We start from the raw sequence: 21,092 nt of genomic DNA on the forward strand, positions 1-21,092 counted from the left end.
AGGGCAGCTGGGACTGGGCTTGGGTGGTTGAGGCTTCCACAGGTGGCTGCAGTGTTGTGCTGCACTGCAGCTCAGCAGCTTTTTGCTGCCTCAGAGCAGCATCGTGCCAAGAAGCCCCTTAGGCACAGCATGGCAAGCAGTCCCAGAGCCATGCAGTTTTGGGGCTACTTGCTGCCCCACAAGGCAGGGTGCAGGGCAGACAAAAAGGAAGAGACAGTGGGGAGAAATGTGGGTGGAGGGAGTTGGAGGCAGTCCTTTACCTTACTGAGGCTCAGGGCTGGGAGGGACCAACCCCGGAATGGCTTGGATCGGGGTGGGTCCTTGGCTAATGACCGGTGGAATTCACTTAACTACAGCAACGGGGAGTGCCAGGAGTGCCATTACTAGGCAATAGGGTCACGTGATGTCGCACTTTATGACCGCATCGCTTAGAATGGAAATTCTGGTCCCAATTGTGGTCGTAAATTGAGGACAACCTGTATTGATTCCTAATCTGGTCCAGAGTTGCAGCTAAGAACATCCAAAATATTTTTAACATGAACTGTTCTGAATTGCAAACCCTGTTTTCAAGCACGAATTGTTCTGATTTGAGCATCTGGAAGTATTCTGAGCTCCAAGCACTCCTGAAATGCTCAAAACAGCCTGTTTTCCAACTGGAATGTAACATTTGTAGAAGTTCTGAAAAGAGATGATCAGTACAATTTAAGCAATGAAGCAAGAATTAAACAGAATTGCAAATAATTTAAGGCATGGACAGAATACTGTGTATTTCACCAGTACATTTTGTAATTGAAATTAGGAGTATAACTTTGAGAGTTCATTCCCCTTTTTAAATTCATTTCTTTTTTTAATAATTAAAATCGTGAGCAGTTTTATAACAGCAAGCACAATGAAGTTTCACTTTGTTTATGATGACATGGCCTATCCTTTATCCTTGTTTTTCATTCTTTTTGTTATTAAGAATAGTGATGCATTTATAACTCCAAATATGCCTCTCTAATTTAGCAGCTATAACTTGCTTTACCTTCTCCTAGGTAACAGACACATGCCATTAATATTGTAAAGCTGTTTTTTGTTCCTTCTTTCATATTTCTAGTTAAGGTTAAAATGAACATGTAAAATTCTAAAAGAGCAAACTGAATAAAACACTTTTGAGAGTTTAAGAATATATTAAGATTATGTTTTCTTTTTGCCAGCTGTTAAGAAGAATTCTTAGGATTTGTGCAGTGCTTTCACAATGTGATGACAACATAATAAAGGCATAAATTCATAGAGGCATAAACACAGCTGTTTGTGGGCACAAAGAAACTTGTTTACAAGAAAGGAATAATCAGCACTATCAAGTATTTTGTCAATTACATTAGCACAGAAACAGAATACAGTGTGTTGACAGCAAACCCTTTTAAGACATTATATTTACATTGCATGCATCCTGCTTCTCACAATGCAATGAGACACAAGAAGTTGTATAATCATGATCTGAAATAAACCACTGCATGGAAAAATAGATCAAAAACACTTTTGATATTTGGAGACTTGTCTTCTTTCTTGAAATGATAATGGCAGTTACACTTAGTGGTATAACTCTTGTTTCTTGAATTGATACCGTTTCTTTCATATCGTCTTGTAGTTAGTGCATATCAGCACCAGTGCTTTAGATATCTAGTATAAGACAGAACTCAGGGGAAAATTACTTCTTCATATCTGCTTAGCAGAAAAGCTATGTAATGGAGCAGATGATGGAAGTTCTCTCCAAATATTGTAAATCATTGTTATATGTGTAATGTTAAAAAAAAACCAGAGCTCAGTTAACAAACAGCATAATGAATGGAAAATACATGTTGCCTTTCAGGACAGGCATTCCTGAAAATCAAAGGGACCTCTTTTTGTTTCAAGAGAGATGACATGAATCAAGCCCTATTACTGAAATGAAGAGATCCATGAGATAGCTTGAAGTTTGTTGTTATGGTAACCCAAAGATTTCCCTACTGCTAATCCAACTGCTAATTAGATACCTTGAGTTTAGGGTATCTTGGGAAATGGTTAGCAGGGAAATGTCAAGCATCACCTTTATTTCCTATTTATCTATTTCTATGACACCAAAAAATAGCAGTGAGAAATTCAGCTGGAGTCTGTGGATCCAGTATCATTGGCTATTTACATGATAACAGAAAGCTAGTATTTAAAATATATACCAAAGGATTGTAAGCATAGGCATGCTGCTTTCAAATATTTGCACCCTGCTAACTAACAGTTCGAGCGGGCTTATAATACATATGAAACAAAATGCATCATGCCCATGTTTTGAATGAATTTTAACAGTTGTTTGGTGTAGATGTTAAGCAGCATAAGAGACACCTCTGAGAAACTTACAGAACATGTGCTGTAGGGCAGAGCAGCAATCTCAGTTTTATTTGGAAATCACCAGTGCTCAGTGTTACTGATTCCCATCTTGCAAAGCTACAATGACAGCATGGGCAGAAATACTACAGTCTCCCAGGAAATGCAGGGCAGTCCACAAGAGCCAAACCTGTTCACAACTCCTAGTAAGACAGCCTAACATAATGACCAAGACAGTTTCTCTCCCAAAATGAAACTGGAAGTAAAATGAAATATTGACTTTAACAGAACATAAATTTACTAGCTTTACCTTTTATGAATGTTGTTATATTTTTCATTACAACCAAATTCAAAAACTTAATCATATATGACAGAATAAAATCAATATATTTCAATCTACTGAAAACATTGGTATTCAACTCATTTTATACAACCTATCTACCTATGGGCCACAATACTGTATTATACTCAGAATGTTTAGGATTTTCCCCTTTTGAATGAACATGTAAGATACTCAACAAAGTTCTCAGGCACACACAGTAATATGTGCAGTTTAAATGCATAGGCAAGACACGGTGCACAGATGAGAACCTGTGCTTTAAATTACCAACATTAAATTTAGGGGGTGTAAACAACAGAAGCAGACACAAAGGCTGCCGTTCTCTGAGGAACAACCACTTGTTACTCACGTTGCAATTTTACAGTAAGAACATTTTCCAAAAGAAGTCTAGCAACACTTGTTATTTTTAAATCATTCCCTCTTTTAGGAACAGCCTAAAAATGATGTTGAATTTGTTTGGAATCTGGTAAGTGATTAAATTAACACCAGTATTTGGAAAAACAGATTTGCCATGCTCGGACGTTGTACTGACTAAACTACATTTTTAAAATCCATGATCAGCTGAAGAAGCCACAAAGGCAAAGTTTATACAACACATTAAACTAAAATGAAAGAAATCACATGATTTAATACACTGTATGAATCATTCACTGGATACTTTAATTCCTTATAAAGTTTGATATAATATTTTGCCCAACTTAATAACAAAAAAAGGAAACTCATTCTAAATACATTACATTGATCACTCAGTACAATCTTGAATAAAGGAATAATCATTTCATTGTATCCTCTTTTAAAGCAAAACATTCCTTTGTGTTTTCAGCTGCATGCCCACATTGTAATATTCACATATTGCATTAAACCATAATGTGTGTGTTTTTGGCCCAAGATTGTATGATCCCAGCTAACCCATTTTAAGAGCACTAGCTTAGGGGAGATCAACTTAGTCCCTTATCTCAGGCTTCACACATTCCCAGACTACCTCTCTGGCTTTGAAGCTCCTGCTGGATTAATGCCAGGTGAAGGTTCTCAGCACCTCAGTACTGAGTGCCGTCTACACTCACCACGGCTTTCCACGGTCTCCAATTTCTCCTATGGTACTTCCCATTAGCAAAAAGGAGTGTCTCCAAGCATTCTGTATGAGTGCAAAACATCCCACTCTCCCGTTTACTAGAAACCCAGTTCATGCAGGCATTGTAGGAGGAGAGTTGTGTTAAGTCTGTGGTGGCAAAAAATCAGAAGTCTGCTAGCACCTTTTCCGACTAACACATTTTATTAAAAGGCGCACACTTGTTAGCTGCAGCTTTGGCCTTTTAATAAAATGTGTTAGTTGAAAAACGTGCTACCAGACTCCTTCCAATTAATGTAGTAAGTTATGTTGATGGAAGTTTGTAGTTGTAGTCTATGACATACTTTCCAAGCATAGGACTTTCAATAACTATTTAAAAATCTCCTACATGTATGATTTTCTTTTACAAAAATTATCTTCTAGTACCTAGATTTCTCCGTTTATAATCAAAGTAAGAACAGTATTTCCCTGGCACCAATATTTCTATTCTGGTAGCTGCTTGCTATCTTGTGCAGGGCAGCTCAAAACAGACCCACCAATTTAATACTTATTTTAAATTGCAACTTATTACAATTCCCTATTTCTGGTGGTTTCCAACAAGGAATGACCTAAAGAATTTTTTCCTGATTCCCAACAGAACAGAGGTGCTAAATACAAGAAAGAAAAATGAGTTTCTCTTGTCTAAGGATTTGCTTCTGAAATTCAGACACTCTACCATTAATTTACTGCATTTTCAACTAGATTTTTTTCTCAGAATTCACGGTAAGAAAATTATATTTGGCCAAAACATTAATATTAATGCTCTGAACACTGTAACATTCTAGTGTTTTATTTTCATTCTGGAGTGTTCTGAATATGCTGAATCTTATACTAAATGTTATTCATTGAAACTGTATAAATGTTGTATATATTAAGATACTCAAACGCAATATATTTCATTCTGAATTTGATGAACATGATAATGACTAAATCAAGTTTGTATTCAAAACCCAGCTAAGGTTTTCAAGAAAAGTTGGTTATTAACTAGCTGATTTAAAAATATTTTCCATATGGTTAGGCATTATATTAGAAAATACAGAGAAATTAAAGGCTGCTACAAAACCAGCTTAATTTATGGCAACAAACCAATTATTAATTTTATACATGTTTCCTCACTCTAAATGTTAAAATTCCATCCACTGGCAGGGAAGCAGATTTTACTAGATGTTAGAACAGTTCTTAACCACAGGTACTGTTTTCCTGAAGAAAAGAGTGCCAAAGGAAAAGGTGAGATCCTATTAAAATAACCAAGAAGTTATTACATCTCTCTTATCCTAGCTATGTGCTCCCTGAAAGGGGGGAAGATCAATTTATGTCACTTCTGCCCAATCCAATTAAGTTTAATTAAAAAAATAAAATGAAATGGCTGAATATAGAATTAGATAAAAATGTAAAAGCGTCATACAAAAAGAGCCATGCATATATAAATAATACTTTTATAGTGTAAGTTCAATAAAAAAAAACCTGGTAACAAGGATTTCTTTTCAAGAAAAATGTATTCATTGCTGACGGTAAGTTCAGGCTTAATCACTTTTAGCATACCAAAACCTCAAAGGATCCAAATAAAACAACTGAACAAAAATATTCACAATGCTGAGAAAAGAATGCAGCTATAAGATCAACAAAATGGCTTATTCCTTTTGCAGATATAACTAATATACTCTCCACTTAGATGCAAATTACTTGAAGACATCAATACTTGCATGTTATAGGAAATGTGTATAAAAATGAAATGTAATGTGCTAAGATAATAACTGCACAGGAATAGTGTTTTAAAACAATATTTTGAATAATATCTAGTGTCAGAAATCACTTTCAAGGTATTTTTTTTCTCACTGTTCAGCATAGTGTTAAATGAGTTCTAGTACTTTGAAATAAAACTGATTTGTTGGCTGAAACTGCACTTTAGGACAATAATACTCTGATCTCATTTAGGCCTATTTACCTTCTCATACAATTTATAAACTATGATTGATTAATTCAATAACTGGCTTAGTCTCATATTCTGGCATCTCTTGGCAAAGAGTGCACCTAACTTGTTTTAGAAAAACTCCTGATTTTTATTTAGAGTCTCATCTTGGTTTAATCATCACAGAATGCCTTATTATTGGTTGAGGAACATGTAGTTGATCATACCTAAACTTTGAATGTTCTCTTTTGGCAAATGGTTACTTTAGGGGCATAGGTCTCTGCAGACCATTAATGCTGAATGGAATATGCAATGTAAGAGAAAGAATTTTCCCCAATTCCTGAATCTGTCAAACTATGAACTGTTAGACAGAAAGGTGTCTTATGTAGGAAAAGTACTATTAGTGAGATTTTAGCTGTACCATTACTGTTAATGCGCTTCTTAAGTTAAAATTCTGTAATTAATAGTGATTTGGCTGGATATAGCTCTTTATGCATCGTGAGTCTATTTTTACAGTGCTTGACAAAAGTTTAAAGTAAAATTGTGTAATCAATAATTACAAAACAGATTTCCGTTTAAAAAATTAAAGAATACAGATTATATCCTATTATCTCCAGACATGACAAACTTGATCTTAGTCTATATGCTTTGATTGTGCTGTACTTTTTATAATGTGAGAGGTGAAAACATGCTACTTAACTCCCATAATTAGAAATATTAAATGGGTTTGTGGCAATACTTTATATTCATTTTATAGTTCTAAAACTGTTGTATGAGTAATTAGTATTCTGTGAATAATTAGAACTAAAAATTGAACAGCAAGAAAAGATGAACTGAAAATATCTCAAAATTTAATGTATGTGTTTTAGCTGTTACTCAATTATTTTCTAGCTCCACAAGGAAAAGATTCTGCAGCTTAAAATCAGTGTGAGGAAAAAAATATACATAGTCCAAAAAATTGCTTTGCTTCCTCCACTGAAAATCAGAGAAAAGTATCAGTTTAACCTTGTTGCTGTGTTAATTAAGGCTTGAAATATTCAAAAATTAATATCAGCATCATTTCCAAGATGAAACATTATGGCTGCAATCCTAAAAATACTGGGTAATAAGCTCCACTGACATCAGCAATACTTACTCCCACGTATGTTTATCTAGGATAAGGATGCAAGGCTCCTATTCTATGTATGTGCACATAAACGTTTCATGGAAAAATGTAATATTCACTTTAGTTCATTTCAACATGAATTAAAGTGCCAATAGCCTTACAGCTATCTACCTGGCATAACTCCTTGGTTTATTTTAGTTCTTTGCCACTATACATTTTGAAACCCTTCAAAACAAAACGTGACCATGATTCGGTAGTCTCTCTTCCAATGACCTAGGACTGAAGTGGATACGTTTGCCCTTTGGAGTGTTCAGAACATTACAGGAATCCAACGGTAATAAGTGTGAAATTTGACAAATTTATATCAGACAGCTGCAATGCAAAGAAGCACACAAAGCTGTCTCTGAAGTCCATGGTCATATTTAATGGGTTTTATGGAATTCAAATCCAATTTGGTAACAAATTTCATTTAACATCTACGCTGTCTTTGTTTTCTAACTGAGTTTCTTACTCTTCCAAAATCTTGTATTTGCTCAAGAAAATACAAAAAGGAATATCGCTACAAAAGGAGCAACATTTCTTCAAAAAGCAAAATGTAACAAATAAAAAAGTTACAAGTCAGTCCTGTTTCAAGTTGTAAGAGCTCTCACTTCTGGTTCTTAATTAAGATCTGATGAGTTTGAAGCCTTGTCCTGTATCCAATACTGTGGGAAGAAACCAACTCATTTTTAATCGTTTTAAGCACCTAAAACACGTTTTGCAAATCCAGAAGAGATTAAGCCCACAGAACCAGTTTGCAAGATGAACCAATGGGTAAGTGATGCGGGGAAAATACATCATCCAGTGTTTGGCAACATCATTTTCAGTTGGCAAATGTAAAGTGTAGTCACTCCACCCTTTGGACACGCCATACACAGCTTTCACAGTACGCCCCTTTTCAATCCAGCTGATACTGTGATCGGAGTTACAGTTGTATTCAACCCATTCTCTAGTGAAATCACCAAGGTGTGGAGGGTCTGATTCTTCTATGTCTACTACTTTAGCCAGTTCTGCTCCTTGCACTGCAATATACATGTCACTGATTTTTCTTACTTCTTTAACCCAAGGCTGAGCGTTCTCAGAGTCTAACACTATAATGAGCCGCGAACAAAAGGAGCCATTCTTCTCTCTCCACCACTCTAAGAGCGTGTCAAGCTGTAATGAATCACCACCTGTGGGGGAGCCAGAAATGCAATAATTACAAAAAAGGAACCATTCTTTCTTCAGACCAGTCTGACCATGTTGAGTCATACCATTTTTTAAATATACCAAAAATGTGTATAACCTGCAGAAATGTCCTCAATGTTGTTTTGTTCAGATCAACTTCATTACAGGAATCCTATACATGAAAAGTTATAGTACTGAAGCTCTATGCAGTTAGTACATGGAGGACAAAAAATAGCTGTGCCAATAAAATAAAAATAAATTGTCCACCTCTTTGAAATGTAGAATCTAGAAGCCTTGTCTTCTCCCATCTTTTTCTTAAAGCAGTGGCCATGCTTGAACAATTAAAGTATGCTATCATCTGTCATACAAAATGCTCTTCAAATGAAAACAAAGTTTGTCTTAATCTTAACAATGAGTTAATATTACCCAACAAATACACAGTAGATGAAAAGCCAATCACAGCCAACCTATCTTATTTTCCTTTGGTCTATCTAGTATATGGTATTCAGACTAATACAAGGCCAAATCTTCTTATCCCTTTCGTATCTCCAATTCTTGGCCTACAAAGTAAAATAAAGCCAGAACAGTGTAAAAGCAACTCTGCAATAATGGTTTCTTAAAAATAAGTCATTCGTTCAGATTCAGATGACACACTGGACCAGAGCTAAGATAACTTTAAGAAAAACAAACCCTGATTATAGATCAAAGTTACATATTTTGTTTATGAATCAGGTCACAGTAAACATGCTTTGGAACCATCAGCTCGTGCAAAAATTAAAAAATGTTTTTCCTCAATCAAGAGTCAGTGCATCTAAAGAAGGCAAAATAATGGCAGCCCTATGGGGCCCTCCTGTTCTTGCTAGCAATTCCCTTTTCAGTCCTAAAAGAAGCAACATGTTGTATAATCAGAATTAACTAGAGCAGTTATACAAACCAGGAAGTACCACTCAAGGAAGCAGTTTACTTTTAATTACATGAGAGATTTGTTTTAAAACCTCAAATTCTTTTACAATGAAATAAAAATGTTGAACTGTTGCTTTAAAAAATTTTGGTTATTAAATAAAATATTCAAGTTACACATTTCTAAAAGTTATACTTACAAGGTTAAGGAGTTCAGTCATTGTTTAACTTGCAAGCAATCAAATGGTATCTCAGGATTAGTAGACTAATATTTTCACTGTGGCAAATGGAGTTAATAGAATCAATATATAATCTCTTCCCAGGTCTGAAAACATGTTTTATTAACTCTGCTATATAGAGCTTAAGGAGGCTTCCTTCCCTAAAATCATTTACTGTGAATAAAATATTGCAGATAAACTGTGAATATGGTTTATTTGAAGGCAGGAGCATTACTATTTGCTTTTTTTCATTTTATCCATCCAAGGGCAGCAATTCTAAGGAGAATATCTTTTTATGTATGCAAATTCATGAAGGTAACAATTAAGCACACAGCTCTAATAATGCAGAAAAGCTTTATGACCTAAACCTTGAGTTTATTCAGCCAACAGTTCAACTTTTTAAACTGTTTTGCAGCTCATGGTTTATGCATTATTGCTTAGCTGTTTATTTTTCATAACACTGTGCACCTACCAATCCTCCAACAGTGAAACAACATCATTAAACTACTCAAATACAGCAAACTTCTCTTAAAAATGCAGTTAAGGCCACTGACTATACTGCTGTACTATACAGCAATCATTTGGTGGAATTATTTTGAATACTAAATAGAGGTTTAGATTTTCATTGTTAACATATAGTATCTCATTGATAGTCTCTCCACAGGAGAGAATTGCAAAACTCCACAGCTAACTACTAAGCCAGTTATTAGGGACAGTAATGGTTATGATAAAGGATGAAACAAGACAATGAGTAAATGCCCAGTAATATATGGGTAAATATAATGGGAAACTAGGAAGTTGGAACACTCATTATCACACCTGTCTATATAATATGTATACATTCAAGTGAAATTTTAATTCCAACATGGGTGGGAGGATGCAATTTCACAGATACTCCTATAAGGTAGGATAAGACTCATGACGTGAAAATAGCAACTGAAGGATAGGAAAGATGTAATAGTATGTGGGAATGACCTTGGGAGACAAGAGGAAGAGCCACAGCCTAAACAACAGTCTGATAAAATCGGAGTCCGAAGGGGGGTGGGGTAGAGAAAACATCTCAGAAGGGACCTGCCTTAGTTTTTGGGAAAGTAAATGTAAGGGAGGTGTCATGAGTAAGGATGGCGAGCAGGGGGCTCCCATCCAGACTGTCAAGCGCATACGTAGCACTGAGGAACTGTTCAGCCATTCAAAGAGACACAGATCGGGACCGCCTTAACCCTTGGGGGTTATATGTCTGGGTTTTTCCCACGCTTCTTCAGTTTGTTAGGATTCTTGTTAAGTACTAGTAATAAATATTAGAGACCAGTTCATTGTCTCAGTGTGTTTCCTGGTAGTTAGGACAGGAGGGGAGAGGTACTTTCAGACTTGCAAGATTCTTTTACTGTAACCTTACAATAAAGGTAGTGTAAGTATTTATGGTTGGTGCTTCTTGTCTGGGCTACCTCAAAGGACTGACAAAGGGAGTGTTGTTATGCAAAAATTAATGTATACGGTGTACACAAATGCATAAATCTGAGACTTGATGAAGCCCTGTTCAAAGGATTTGGATAAGCACAAGAACAAGAGAATAAAGTCTATTATTGTGGTAGTGTACAAAGACTATTCAGCTAGCTCATATAAATAGCTATAGAAGATGGGGAGAGAGCTGCCCTATGGAATCGAGGCATAAAAGTGTTACTGGGAAATTCAAGCTGCCAACTAGGAAGAGGGAAGATACCATCCAAGCCGGCAAAAAACCAAACACTGAGCAATCAGTCAGGACAGAGGTTTCTTTGTCTCTCAAGTTAGCGTTTGCAAAGATGAGGGAGCGAACTCAATTGTGCCTTTGCTCTTTACTTTCTAATTCAGGAGGACTGGAGGGAACGGAATCTCCCCAGCTGGCTGTGGCCAGGGAAGGCCCAACCTCCCCAGTCCTGGAATGAGCATTGTTGAATAAAAAAAAAATTAGCGATCTAGAGTAAACATCAAACAATACACAATTAGGATTCTTTGGTTAAGTGATTTTATGGATTTATCTGAGTTGTTCTTTGTGCCCCTGCTACAGTACGTATGTGTGTGTATGGGTATGTATGTGTGGGTATGTGTGTGCACATATGTACAGGGTCCTTGCTGCTGGCAGGAATCCTGATTTGTTTCTTTCTCATTCCCTTCTGTGGCAAACTGGTTCTTGAATTTTAACATACATAATAAAAGGCTTATATTTTCAAATTATATGTTACGTTCATTCTTCCGGGGAAGCGGTATAACACCCCCTGCAGTCTGACACTATAGAAAAGAATAAAAGCACGAGGATCTTCCCACTTTCCTCCTCCAGAGTAAAAGCACAAGGGAAAAATTTGTTCTTGAATGGAAGTGGAGAGCCTATTAAAAGGCTCTTCCCAGCTGCTGGGAGAATGCAAGGGGAACTGTTGCATGTGTGGGATTCCCCCCTCTTGGGAGTCAGGTACCCCAACCAAATTCACACATGTTGAGTAACGTGGCTCCCATGAGATATTGCTTGCGCTTGCAGAAGGCTTATGTTCCCCATTATCATGACATTTCCCTGAAACAGAAGACATAGCTTCTTTCAAGCCGAGACATAATATTAATGAGGAATTTTAAGTATTATAATATCTGGAACTGTTAACTTTGCTAAGAGTGGAACATACAATATATATGCTGGCAACTAAGTGGAGGAGGAACAAGCAGATCTGATACCTTGGACTTTACCTTGAAGGGCAAGAAACAGTGAAATAGAAATGGTGGAACCTCAAGGGGGAATTATCTAAGCATTCATACAGTGAAGACACTGAAACTACACACAGTAGGTTGTGCATCATGGATTTTAAGATAGCCAATTTCAGAATGGCTTTCAGAAAGATGTTGAGCACATTCTCAAAATTAAAAATTCTGATAAGAGAGAAGCCCTATGTAAAATTGCAGTGTGAGAATATGAAAAATTAAATGCTGAAGGCTCACTGACAAACTTTCCACATAGGAATGGGAAAAGTGAAAACTAGGCTGCATGGAAATTTCCTAACAAGTCAAGGCCTTATTGGAATGAATACAGGAGTTAGAATGAGGGATATATAACCAAACAGGTATAAAACAGAGTAGCCAAAACCTATAAGAAGACCAGCCTGAGATCAACGCTGGACAAATTTATAGAAAAGATTATTAAATGCTAGGAACCAACATAAATTTATCAAGGATAAGCCATGGTAGAACAACATTATTTTCTTTTTTATAACATTACTAATCTGATAGATCATGAAAATAATGTTTTTGACAAAATCTACTAATTGACTCTACAGCTAATTGAGAGACATATCCCACAAGTGCTCTCTCATGGTTCAACATGAGTTTGGAAGAAGTTCTACAGGGCTCTGTGTTGACCAATGTTTCAATAAATGTCTTGGGTAATCCTAATAAATCTTAGATGGGGAGCAAAATCAAGTTTCAAAAGTTCTTAACAGATTGGAACATGAGCAAAAACTAACAAAATGAAATACTGCATAGAAGATTAATATATATTCCTCTAGGATAGAAAAGATTTAGCTTGGTCCAGACCATATGAAAAGAATTTAGGAATTTTAATGAATTACAAGCTAAATATGAGATAGCTGTGCTGCAGTTTAAGCACTATTAAGACAAATAGTATACAGTCAAGTGAAGCAATCTACTGTATTATACCCTACACTGCATTTGAAAACTATATTCAGGCTCAAAAGATATTGACAATCTGAATGCTCTAAAGAATAGAGATTAGGATGAAATGAGAGATCTGAAGACCAAAAATCTATGAAAAACATTTGAAAAGATAGGTTTATGTTTAGCCTAGAGAGAAGATTAAGGGAATATATAATATTAGCTTCTGAGTATCAGAAAAACTATTATAAAACAGAGCACTGCTTTCTATGGCTCAAGAGAAAAGGATTTTGCAAGGAGACAGATTTCACCTCAACATTAAGGGAAATTCCCCCACTGTAAAAGGTAGTTAAACAATGGAATAGAAGAAGTTGAGCAATGATGGGATTCCCTTTTGCTGGAAATAAAGAGTAGGGCTGGCCAACCATCTGCCAGAGAAATTATGGCTGTACCCTTCAGGTTTTATGCTACATAGTCTCATGGCCCTCCCAACACAATGATTTGATAGAGGATGAAACAAACTAGAAATACTAGCTTGAATACAAAAAAATCTGTATACACACCAATCTGTATACACACCAAAGTTCCCTTACCATCTCCCTCTTGCAACATTTTGTAAACTTTTAATAATCACGTACTATGCAAAAACCCCAAGGTATGTGCTGTACTGAAACTAAGTAAAAGCTCAGAGGAAGGTGGTTACGATTTATGTATTAGTAGCAAGCATTGATTGACATGTTATTAAGTCTGATAATGTAAGCATGCCTTTTTTATCAGATTCTCTTCAGTTCTGTTGCATTAAATAAGCTGGGGGAAGATTGCATATTATAGTTTTCTTCATGAAAGCTAAAGGAAACTGTTCCAAAAACACAATGTATCATTAATATTTTCTTCTTGTAGCTTTATTTTCTTTAAAAAAATATTGTCATGTTCAATAAAAATGCTTGACTCTAACTGTTTAAAGCAACTGTGCCTTTTTCCAGGATTGTGCAGCAGCTGTGGAGGGTAACTGCATGATCCTGAGAAAAAATGAATCTGCTTTAAAGACTTGTAGACAGGTGAAAGCCAGTTTGGTGTATAGTCAGGACACCAGGCTAGAAACTGAGACTCTGAGTTCTAATCCTGCCATAGGCATGAAACCAGCTATGTAACTTTAGGCTAGTCATTCTTTCCCAGTCCTAGGAAGAAGACAATAGCAAACCACTTCCAAAATATCTTGCCAAGAAGAGAGGCTTTGCAATGCATGAGAGTACAAATGAAGCACCACTCTTTGAATCATTAAAACCGCTGCATCTTTTGCCATATTCACATGGCTGCTTTCAAAAGTGCTCCCAGCTGTCTCCAGATGTGTGTGCATGAACAAGTACTTTGTAAGCAGCTTTTAAGTTCCCAAGTGGATGTCATGCACATACTTCAGAGAGCGCCAGAGGCAGCTTTCAAAGCAGTTTGCAGAAGCCTCACAAAAACACGGCTGCTTTACTGAATTGAACAGCTGCTCTGTCCATATTCCAGAGCACTGCAAAGCCTTTTTAAAAAATATTTCAGCCTTACTATGTAATACTAAAATTGTTCTTGAAAATGACGACATAAATGAGCTTTAAACATGTATAAATGAAAGGAAAAAAAATTCAGTACTTACCTGCAAGTGCCCATTCCCCAGAGCTGTGAGAATGACCACTGTAGTATAATATATAGGTATCATGCCTAGGTCCATCTGATGTCCGAAGTTCAAGAAAAGACTTTAGTTTAGAATGTAATGTGTCAAATGAAAGTCCACTTGTGGAATAATCACAGCCATACGTCTCAATCATATGATATGCAAAGAACCTTTGGATAGCATTAAGCATGCCTGTTGACCTCAAATTTAGCTCTTGCACATGTTCAGGTGGAAGCAATGTTGGTTGGCCATCAGGACTGAAGGAAAGGGAAGAGAAGAAAAATGGAAAATGTTGTAATGAATACAATTTGTCATGATTTTGTAAGTTTCTTCACTGTTCAAAGCTGTGTTATGAGATAATTCACCATTGTGATTGCTTACATTTTAAAACAGAAATGTTCAGTTACAAATGGCTTAAATTAGCAGCCTAAATCATGGAAGAGTTCTGTGTCTCATTTACAGTATATGCAGTGGACATAGTTTTTAACATAGTCCTAGTTCCCACTGATGTGTTAAGTATGAATATCTACTTGCTTTCTGATATTTATACGGAGGTAGATTTTTGTATAGATGAGCATTCAACCATGTTGGTTTTGCTCCGACATTAATAGCCACTTCAGGAAAACCTAGTTGTGATCAGAAGTACATAGGCACCAATTATTCTATGGCCCAGAAGAAAACACCCCCTCATTTTTCTCCAGTTTTATTTGACAGAGAATTCAAGAGGTTATTATAACCTTTTCCTTTGTCTCCAGGCTCACTCATCATTTCCCTACAACCTGTTCACCTCCCAAAAAGATGAGTTGTCACAATAAGCACTGACAGTTACTGATATCAACTTTCCAAATCCAAAACTATTGCAGAAGCAGGTAAACAGCCAAGCTGGCATGACAGAAGATGTTTTCCAAGGAAAAAAAGTAACAGTAATATAACTTCAGTTGGAATGTTTCTTTCTCTTTTTAAAAATTTTACTTGAACTTACTCTTAGGAAAGATTATATCCTGAAAAAAAGCAATTAACAGTACAACTGTTTTCTTTCTCAAAGTTTAGTTAAAAGTGCTGGCTAGGTCAGATTTAATAACAAATCATCACATCCCATGAATTCCTCAAATATGGCATGTGCCGCTTCTCAGAATAACATTAGGATAAGTAAAGGAAAAAAAGACCATGCAAATCTAGTAGATAAATTAATACCAATTAGATGACTATGATATACTAAATAACATATAGCATTTGCATTAACCCTTACCTGCAAAAATTGGTAGGGATCACAATTGCATAGCCAACACATGTGCCTCCCAAACAGTTTCCCAGTTCATGAAATAACCCATGAGCCATAGATTCAAGGGGCAAGACAATCAAAAAAACACTCATGAAGATTCCACTGGATTTCTGCAACAAATTGATTTGTTATTTATTGTTAAGAGATGAATTCATACAGTTTATCAGTTTACAAATGTGAATGAAAATACAGGACATTTAAAGTCACCGTTTCTTTAAACATGATCCCAATGCAATAATCTTAACCAGTGCTAACTCTGAATTTGGTTCTAACCTCCTCGTCCAATAAAAAGTTCAATAATATGCATTATGGTTTTAACAAAAGTACAGCTGTAGATGCTTATTAAAGCATCTCAGACTCAGCCTAATATTTACATTAGAAGGCCTAGATCTTACAGTACATTGCCAATCCAAAAAAGTATTAGCATTTCTTACAATTTTTTTTCCTATCACCCAGATGAGTTAACTGATACTTGTCCTGTTTCCTGATGGCCTTAGGAGGCACCATTTACATAATGGTTCTCCCTAGCCTGAAAACTACTGGTTCCTGCCTCACCAGTCTTAGTCCTTAAAAATGTAATGAAGCAGTGCTATAAATAAGGAACTTAATAGAAGCCACTGATACAATAATAATTACGTTGATTCAATGATTAAAAGGAAATGGAGGGGGACCAGCTGATGATGAGAAGGACAGAGAAACCCCAATAGCTGCTTCCTAAAATTAGAGGAAGAATAATATCCTTAAGAGAGCCAGTTTGGCGTAGTGGTTACGACACTGGGCTAGAAACTGGGAGACTGTGAGTTCTAATCCCGCCTTAGGCACAAAGCCAGCAAGGTGACCTTGGGCCAGTCACACACTCTCAGCCCTAGGAAGAAGGCAATGGCAAACCACTTTCGAAAAACCTTGCCAAGAAAACTGCAGGGACTTGTCCAGGCAGCCTCTGAGAATCGGACATGATTGAACACACTGTGTGTGTGTGTGTGTATATATATCTTTGAACTATGAAGTTGTTAAACCCTTGGTACAAACGTATCCCGCCTCCCTTGTAACAGCCCCGCCCGGCACAGGTGCTAGCAATCGTCAGAGTTGCTAGCCTGGGAAAGTAACCTTGAGCGCAGTAGATAATACAAATACATTCCAAAGCAAAGCCAAAAGATAACTGTTCCATCCTCCCCAGAGAGATGAAACACGCATCCAATTAATGACATGCGAAACGTTACGATGCAGCAAAGACATTGAAACGGCGAACATGACAGCAGCTAAGCTTGCTCTGAAAGCAACTTGGATTACAGATCTTCTTCTTGCTTTCCATAAGAAACTAAAATTAGTGTAACTCCAACAATCTGAGTTAGACAAACAGCTGATAGAAGACATTTCCCATCTTGTTAGGGGGGGAAAAAGGAGGTAAGAGAAGAGAGAGGCAGTTCACAGTTGGTATGTAAAAACAAAGGGAAAAGAGGTGAAAATAACTAGCTTATTTTAAACGAAAAAGAGAGACTTTGGTCATATCTTGTGACAAGCCAAAGAGTCATTCTGTAATTAAGCATGGAAAATTATTTTGTAGGTATACCCCTTTAGAGAGGAATAATTTACCCTATACCACCACATCATACAATGCTATTGTTAAATAAAATGTTCTCTTTCTCTCTCTCTCCTGATCAGGAAAAGAATTGGTAAGAGAAGCCATAATGTGAATATATGGTGAAACCTCAATATATGAACTCTAAGTTCATTAATTTTGAGGTGGCAACAACTAATTATGCTACTGAATACAAGGCGTCTGGAAAGTGAAACATACCTACTCATAACTTAAATCAATTCAATCTTTACTGCAGTCATTAACCAGCACCAAATTTAACAGTACACATACAGATATATCTGAACAAATTAAAATAAATGACAGAGGGAAGTATAAGAATTTTAAATCCATCCCCAAAACATCCTTTCCCATCAGCTGAAAAGTATCAGCACTGACTCTTCTGGTATGTCACAAAATCTTCTGTAGCTTGCCAATCTGTCAAGTGGTCAGTTGTAGCCCACACAACAAAAAAGATTTTTTTAGCCCAATGAAAATCTTAGGTATATAGACAGGGCATGGTGGGTCCATTTTAAAGCATATTACTCTATCTTGCTTTTATATTTTTGTTGAAAGCATTAGCCATAGTTGTTTCATAATCTCCCTTTTTTGCTACACATACTTTAAAGAAAGTTTGACAGAGGACTGTAAAAGCATTAAAACATACCTGCCAGCATACTGCACCCAAAATTGCTGTTGCAAGAAGGCTGAAAAAGACAAGTTGTTCTGAAATTAAACAAAAATGGCGCATTCCTTTAGATGCCATTACTCTGTCAAGGCTGTTGTTCTCTGCCCTGTGTGTGTAATATATTTTGTGACAGTCATTAAGTTTTGTATGAAATCCCCAGAGAGTTATAAGAAAAATGATGTGACAGATCATCCAGAAAATGCCAAAAATGGAAAAACCTGGTATTACAAAATACCAGAGATCCAAATCACCTAGCTTAAGTGCCGAGAGGATGAAATAAATCAGTTCAATAAGTCCAACAAAAACGACGGAAAATCTTCGGCAAACCCGACCACGATACAAATAAGGTTTCCAACGTTCTGTAACTGAAAGTCCACTGAAGTAAACATCAAGAAGGGGATCAGCTATTAAGCAACTAAAAAAACATCCCAAGGCAAATGGATTTGTTGGTATGTGCAAGGATGGAAAAAATAACAAAGAGGCAAGGACTCCAAAAATTACTAAATTTGGAATTGCCAGGAATGATTTCATCCTCAAATCAATAATCAGCATTGCTAAAGCCACAATCAACAGAATAATACTCATGGATTTTTCCACCAGCATAGTTGTACTGGCAATTGCAAATCCAACCAGCTCAAGTACTTCGACTGTTGTTAGTAAAGTGGGTCGATGATGAACACAGCCACATATTCTCTGCACCAAAGCATACAATATTCTTATAATTATGGAGGAAAGAAGTAAATATTTTGTTGCTTCTTCCTTCACATCATTTTTAAAAGAATTATTATCTAGGAAGCAAAGAAGGCCAAGTAAAAATCCAAACCAAAGATTAGAGAGACTTAAACTTGCTGCTTCCATTGAAAAATAGTAATAAAGTATACTTGCAATTCCAAGAACAAATAGTCCCAGGATAAAAATTATGAGTATCAGTGCATCTGCAGTTTTTTCCCATCTGACATAAAGACCCATACATATTGCAGCCAACAAATTCATTCTGGCTAAATAGCCCAGGTAGCGGACAGAGGAATGCATGTTCACTTCTCGATTCGCTTCTTCCAGTCTTGTCATTGCTGCATACAGACAATGGCTAACACAGTAACGCAATGATCTACACATGTAAGCAGACTTGTAGGGAATATACCCACTTCACAGAAAATAAATGTTTCAATTTCATCCAAGAAATATGATGCAAAATCAGCCTTGCCAGTATTGTTTCATGTATAATTATTAGTCACTACTGAAGCTCTGAAAGACAAACATAATAACATTATTACATTACATCAAATAAACAGATAAAATAAATCTGCATCCTTATTGTTTTTCAACAAGAGATAGCGTAGGCAATACAGTATTAAAGTCTTAATACAATAACATATGAATCCAAAAGCAGCATTTATTTTATGCATTGAATCTGCACAGTTCATACTTCAATTTATTCATGTTTAATTTCTTACTGAAGAAGAGAGCCAGTATTGTGTAATGGTTAAGGAGATGGACTAGAAATGGGTAAACCCAGGTCCTAGTCCTTTCTTGGACATGGAAGCCAGCTGGGTGATCTTGATCAAGTCACTCCCTCTCAGCCCAAATCAGTGTCAAATTCTATGACAAGCCAGCTGGAAAATGAATATTGACAGCTTCATCGTAACTGTGAGTGCAATGATCCTGCAGTGAAACGGGGCAAATGCTAGGAACAACTGAAGAATGGCAATAAGTGAAAAAGAATGTTTTAGAAATTACTCATTTCTATTTCTTTTTCCCTCTTGTCTTGATTTTGCCATTCTTTTAAAAAGTCTTCCATATATAAAGTGGGAGAGCTGTCATACATTTCCTGAACATAACTTTCTTTCCACTCCAAAAAAATGTGTGGAATATTTATTTACTTAAAGTATTTATATGACCACCTAGCTCACCAAAGTGTAACTTCAGGCAGCATAGAAAAATGAAAATCTCTACTTGTGTCCCAGTATGCATGGGAAAATGTTTGTATGTATACAAATGGTATATTAATTCATTTTACAAAGGGGTGTAAAAATGCATCATAGAGAGAGTCATAGCTCAGCAGCATCACTTTTACAGCCCCCCGGCCTCTTGATGCGGATACAGCCAAAAATGTTTTGCAGTATTTGGAAGGAATTTATGGGCCAACATGGGTGCCTTAGGCCTCGTAGAAATGTTGCAGGAAGGTTTTCAAGGGCAAAATGATCTTTAAGCCCTGTACGTCCATCTCATGCCTTTAAAACCCTTAAAGTCAAATCTAGAAACTACCCTTCCTGACTTCTGGAGGGTGACCCTCCTTGTCACACAAAACATGTTGCAGCTTTTGAACCACAAAACCTATTCTGCCAAATTAATTTTAATATGCAATTATTAATTAAATTATTTCATTTTCTGTCCTGGTCTTGTTCTTTTCAGAGTGTGGCTATGTACAGAACAAGTATGTCAGATGCACACATTTATTTATTTATTGGGGGGCAGGGGGGGTCTCAAGAATTCATTTTAGTTGGAATTGGCAACTACAGATTGACAGGATAAGAAAGCTGAACATTGATCAGGCCTTATTTCGTGTAAGCATCATTTTTTTCCTGAAAGTCAACCTCCTTTTGAGTAAATGCAATTTTATAGTTGTCTATTATCTGTCTTTTGAATTCTCTGCCATTTTTCAGCTTTGCTTTAATTTTGTATAGGCTAGGAGAAGGGGCATTGATAGATTTATTGGAGAATATCTAAATCCATTGTCAGACTATTACCTATTGTTTCAGATTAAGAGATTATTATGCACTATCTTTTAACTCCTTCCAGCATCTAGAAACAAGTGGTTCTTTATGCAAACCATGGAAGAAAAAAATTATGCAGTTATTGTCAACTGCCAGAATGTTTACGCAAAATTACAGAAAATTATCATCCTTAAAGCATTAGAAATATACTAATCTTACATTTATGTTGAATTTATGTTAAATTTAAGCTAATCTGGAAAGTTTAAGCTATGTTCTTTTGACTAGTTTAAAATTTCTTTAAGAACCTACCACTACTTTCCAAACTATTAAACTGAAATAGTACTTACAGGAATTATGCAAAATGCTCATTTCAGCACAAAAATATAGTTAGCCATATACCTTGGTTCATTAGGAAAAGA

General features: G+C 36.2%; 1 protein-coding gene across 1 annotated transcript; it reads right to left on the minus strand.

Moving 5' to 3' along the window:
* Positions 1-7,206: 7,206 nt before the first annotated feature.
* Positions 7,207-19,193, minus strand: TMEM168 (transmembrane protein 168). The gene is made up of 4 exons (XM_063309437.1): positions 17,939-19,193; positions 15,663-15,805; positions 14,396-14,670; positions 7,207-8,013 (listed from the first exon to the last, which is right to left on the minus strand). Exons 1-4 carry the CDS (start codon positions 19,073-19,075, stop codon positions 7,466-7,468), a joined length of 2,103 nt encoding a protein of 700 aa, XP_063165507.1. The 5' UTR covers positions 19,076-19,193; the 3' UTR covers positions 7,207-7,465.
* Positions 19,194-21,092: the final 1,899 nt, after the last annotated feature.

Source organism: Candoia aspera, chromosome 7 (assembly GCF_035149785.1).
Source record: "Candoia aspera isolate rCanAsp1 chromosome 7, rCanAsp1.hap2, whole genome shotgun sequence".
NCBI classification, from domain to species: Eukaryota; Metazoa; Chordata; class Lepidosauria; order Squamata; family Boidae; genus Candoia; species Candoia aspera.

Coding starts and splice junctions, on each gene's coding strand:
- TMEM168 (XM_063309437.1), bottom strand. CDS start 19,075: ATGTGTAGATCATTGCGTTACTGTGTTAGCCATTGTCTGTATGCAGCA. Junction 15,806..17,938: donor TGGGTGCAGTATGCTGGCAG/GTATGTTTTAAT, acceptor AATTTGTTGCAG/AAATCCAGTGGAATCTTCAT. Junction 14,671..15,662: donor ATCCCTACCAATTTTTGCAG/GTAAGGGTTAAT, acceptor CCTTTCCTTCAG/TCCTGATGGCCAACCAACAT.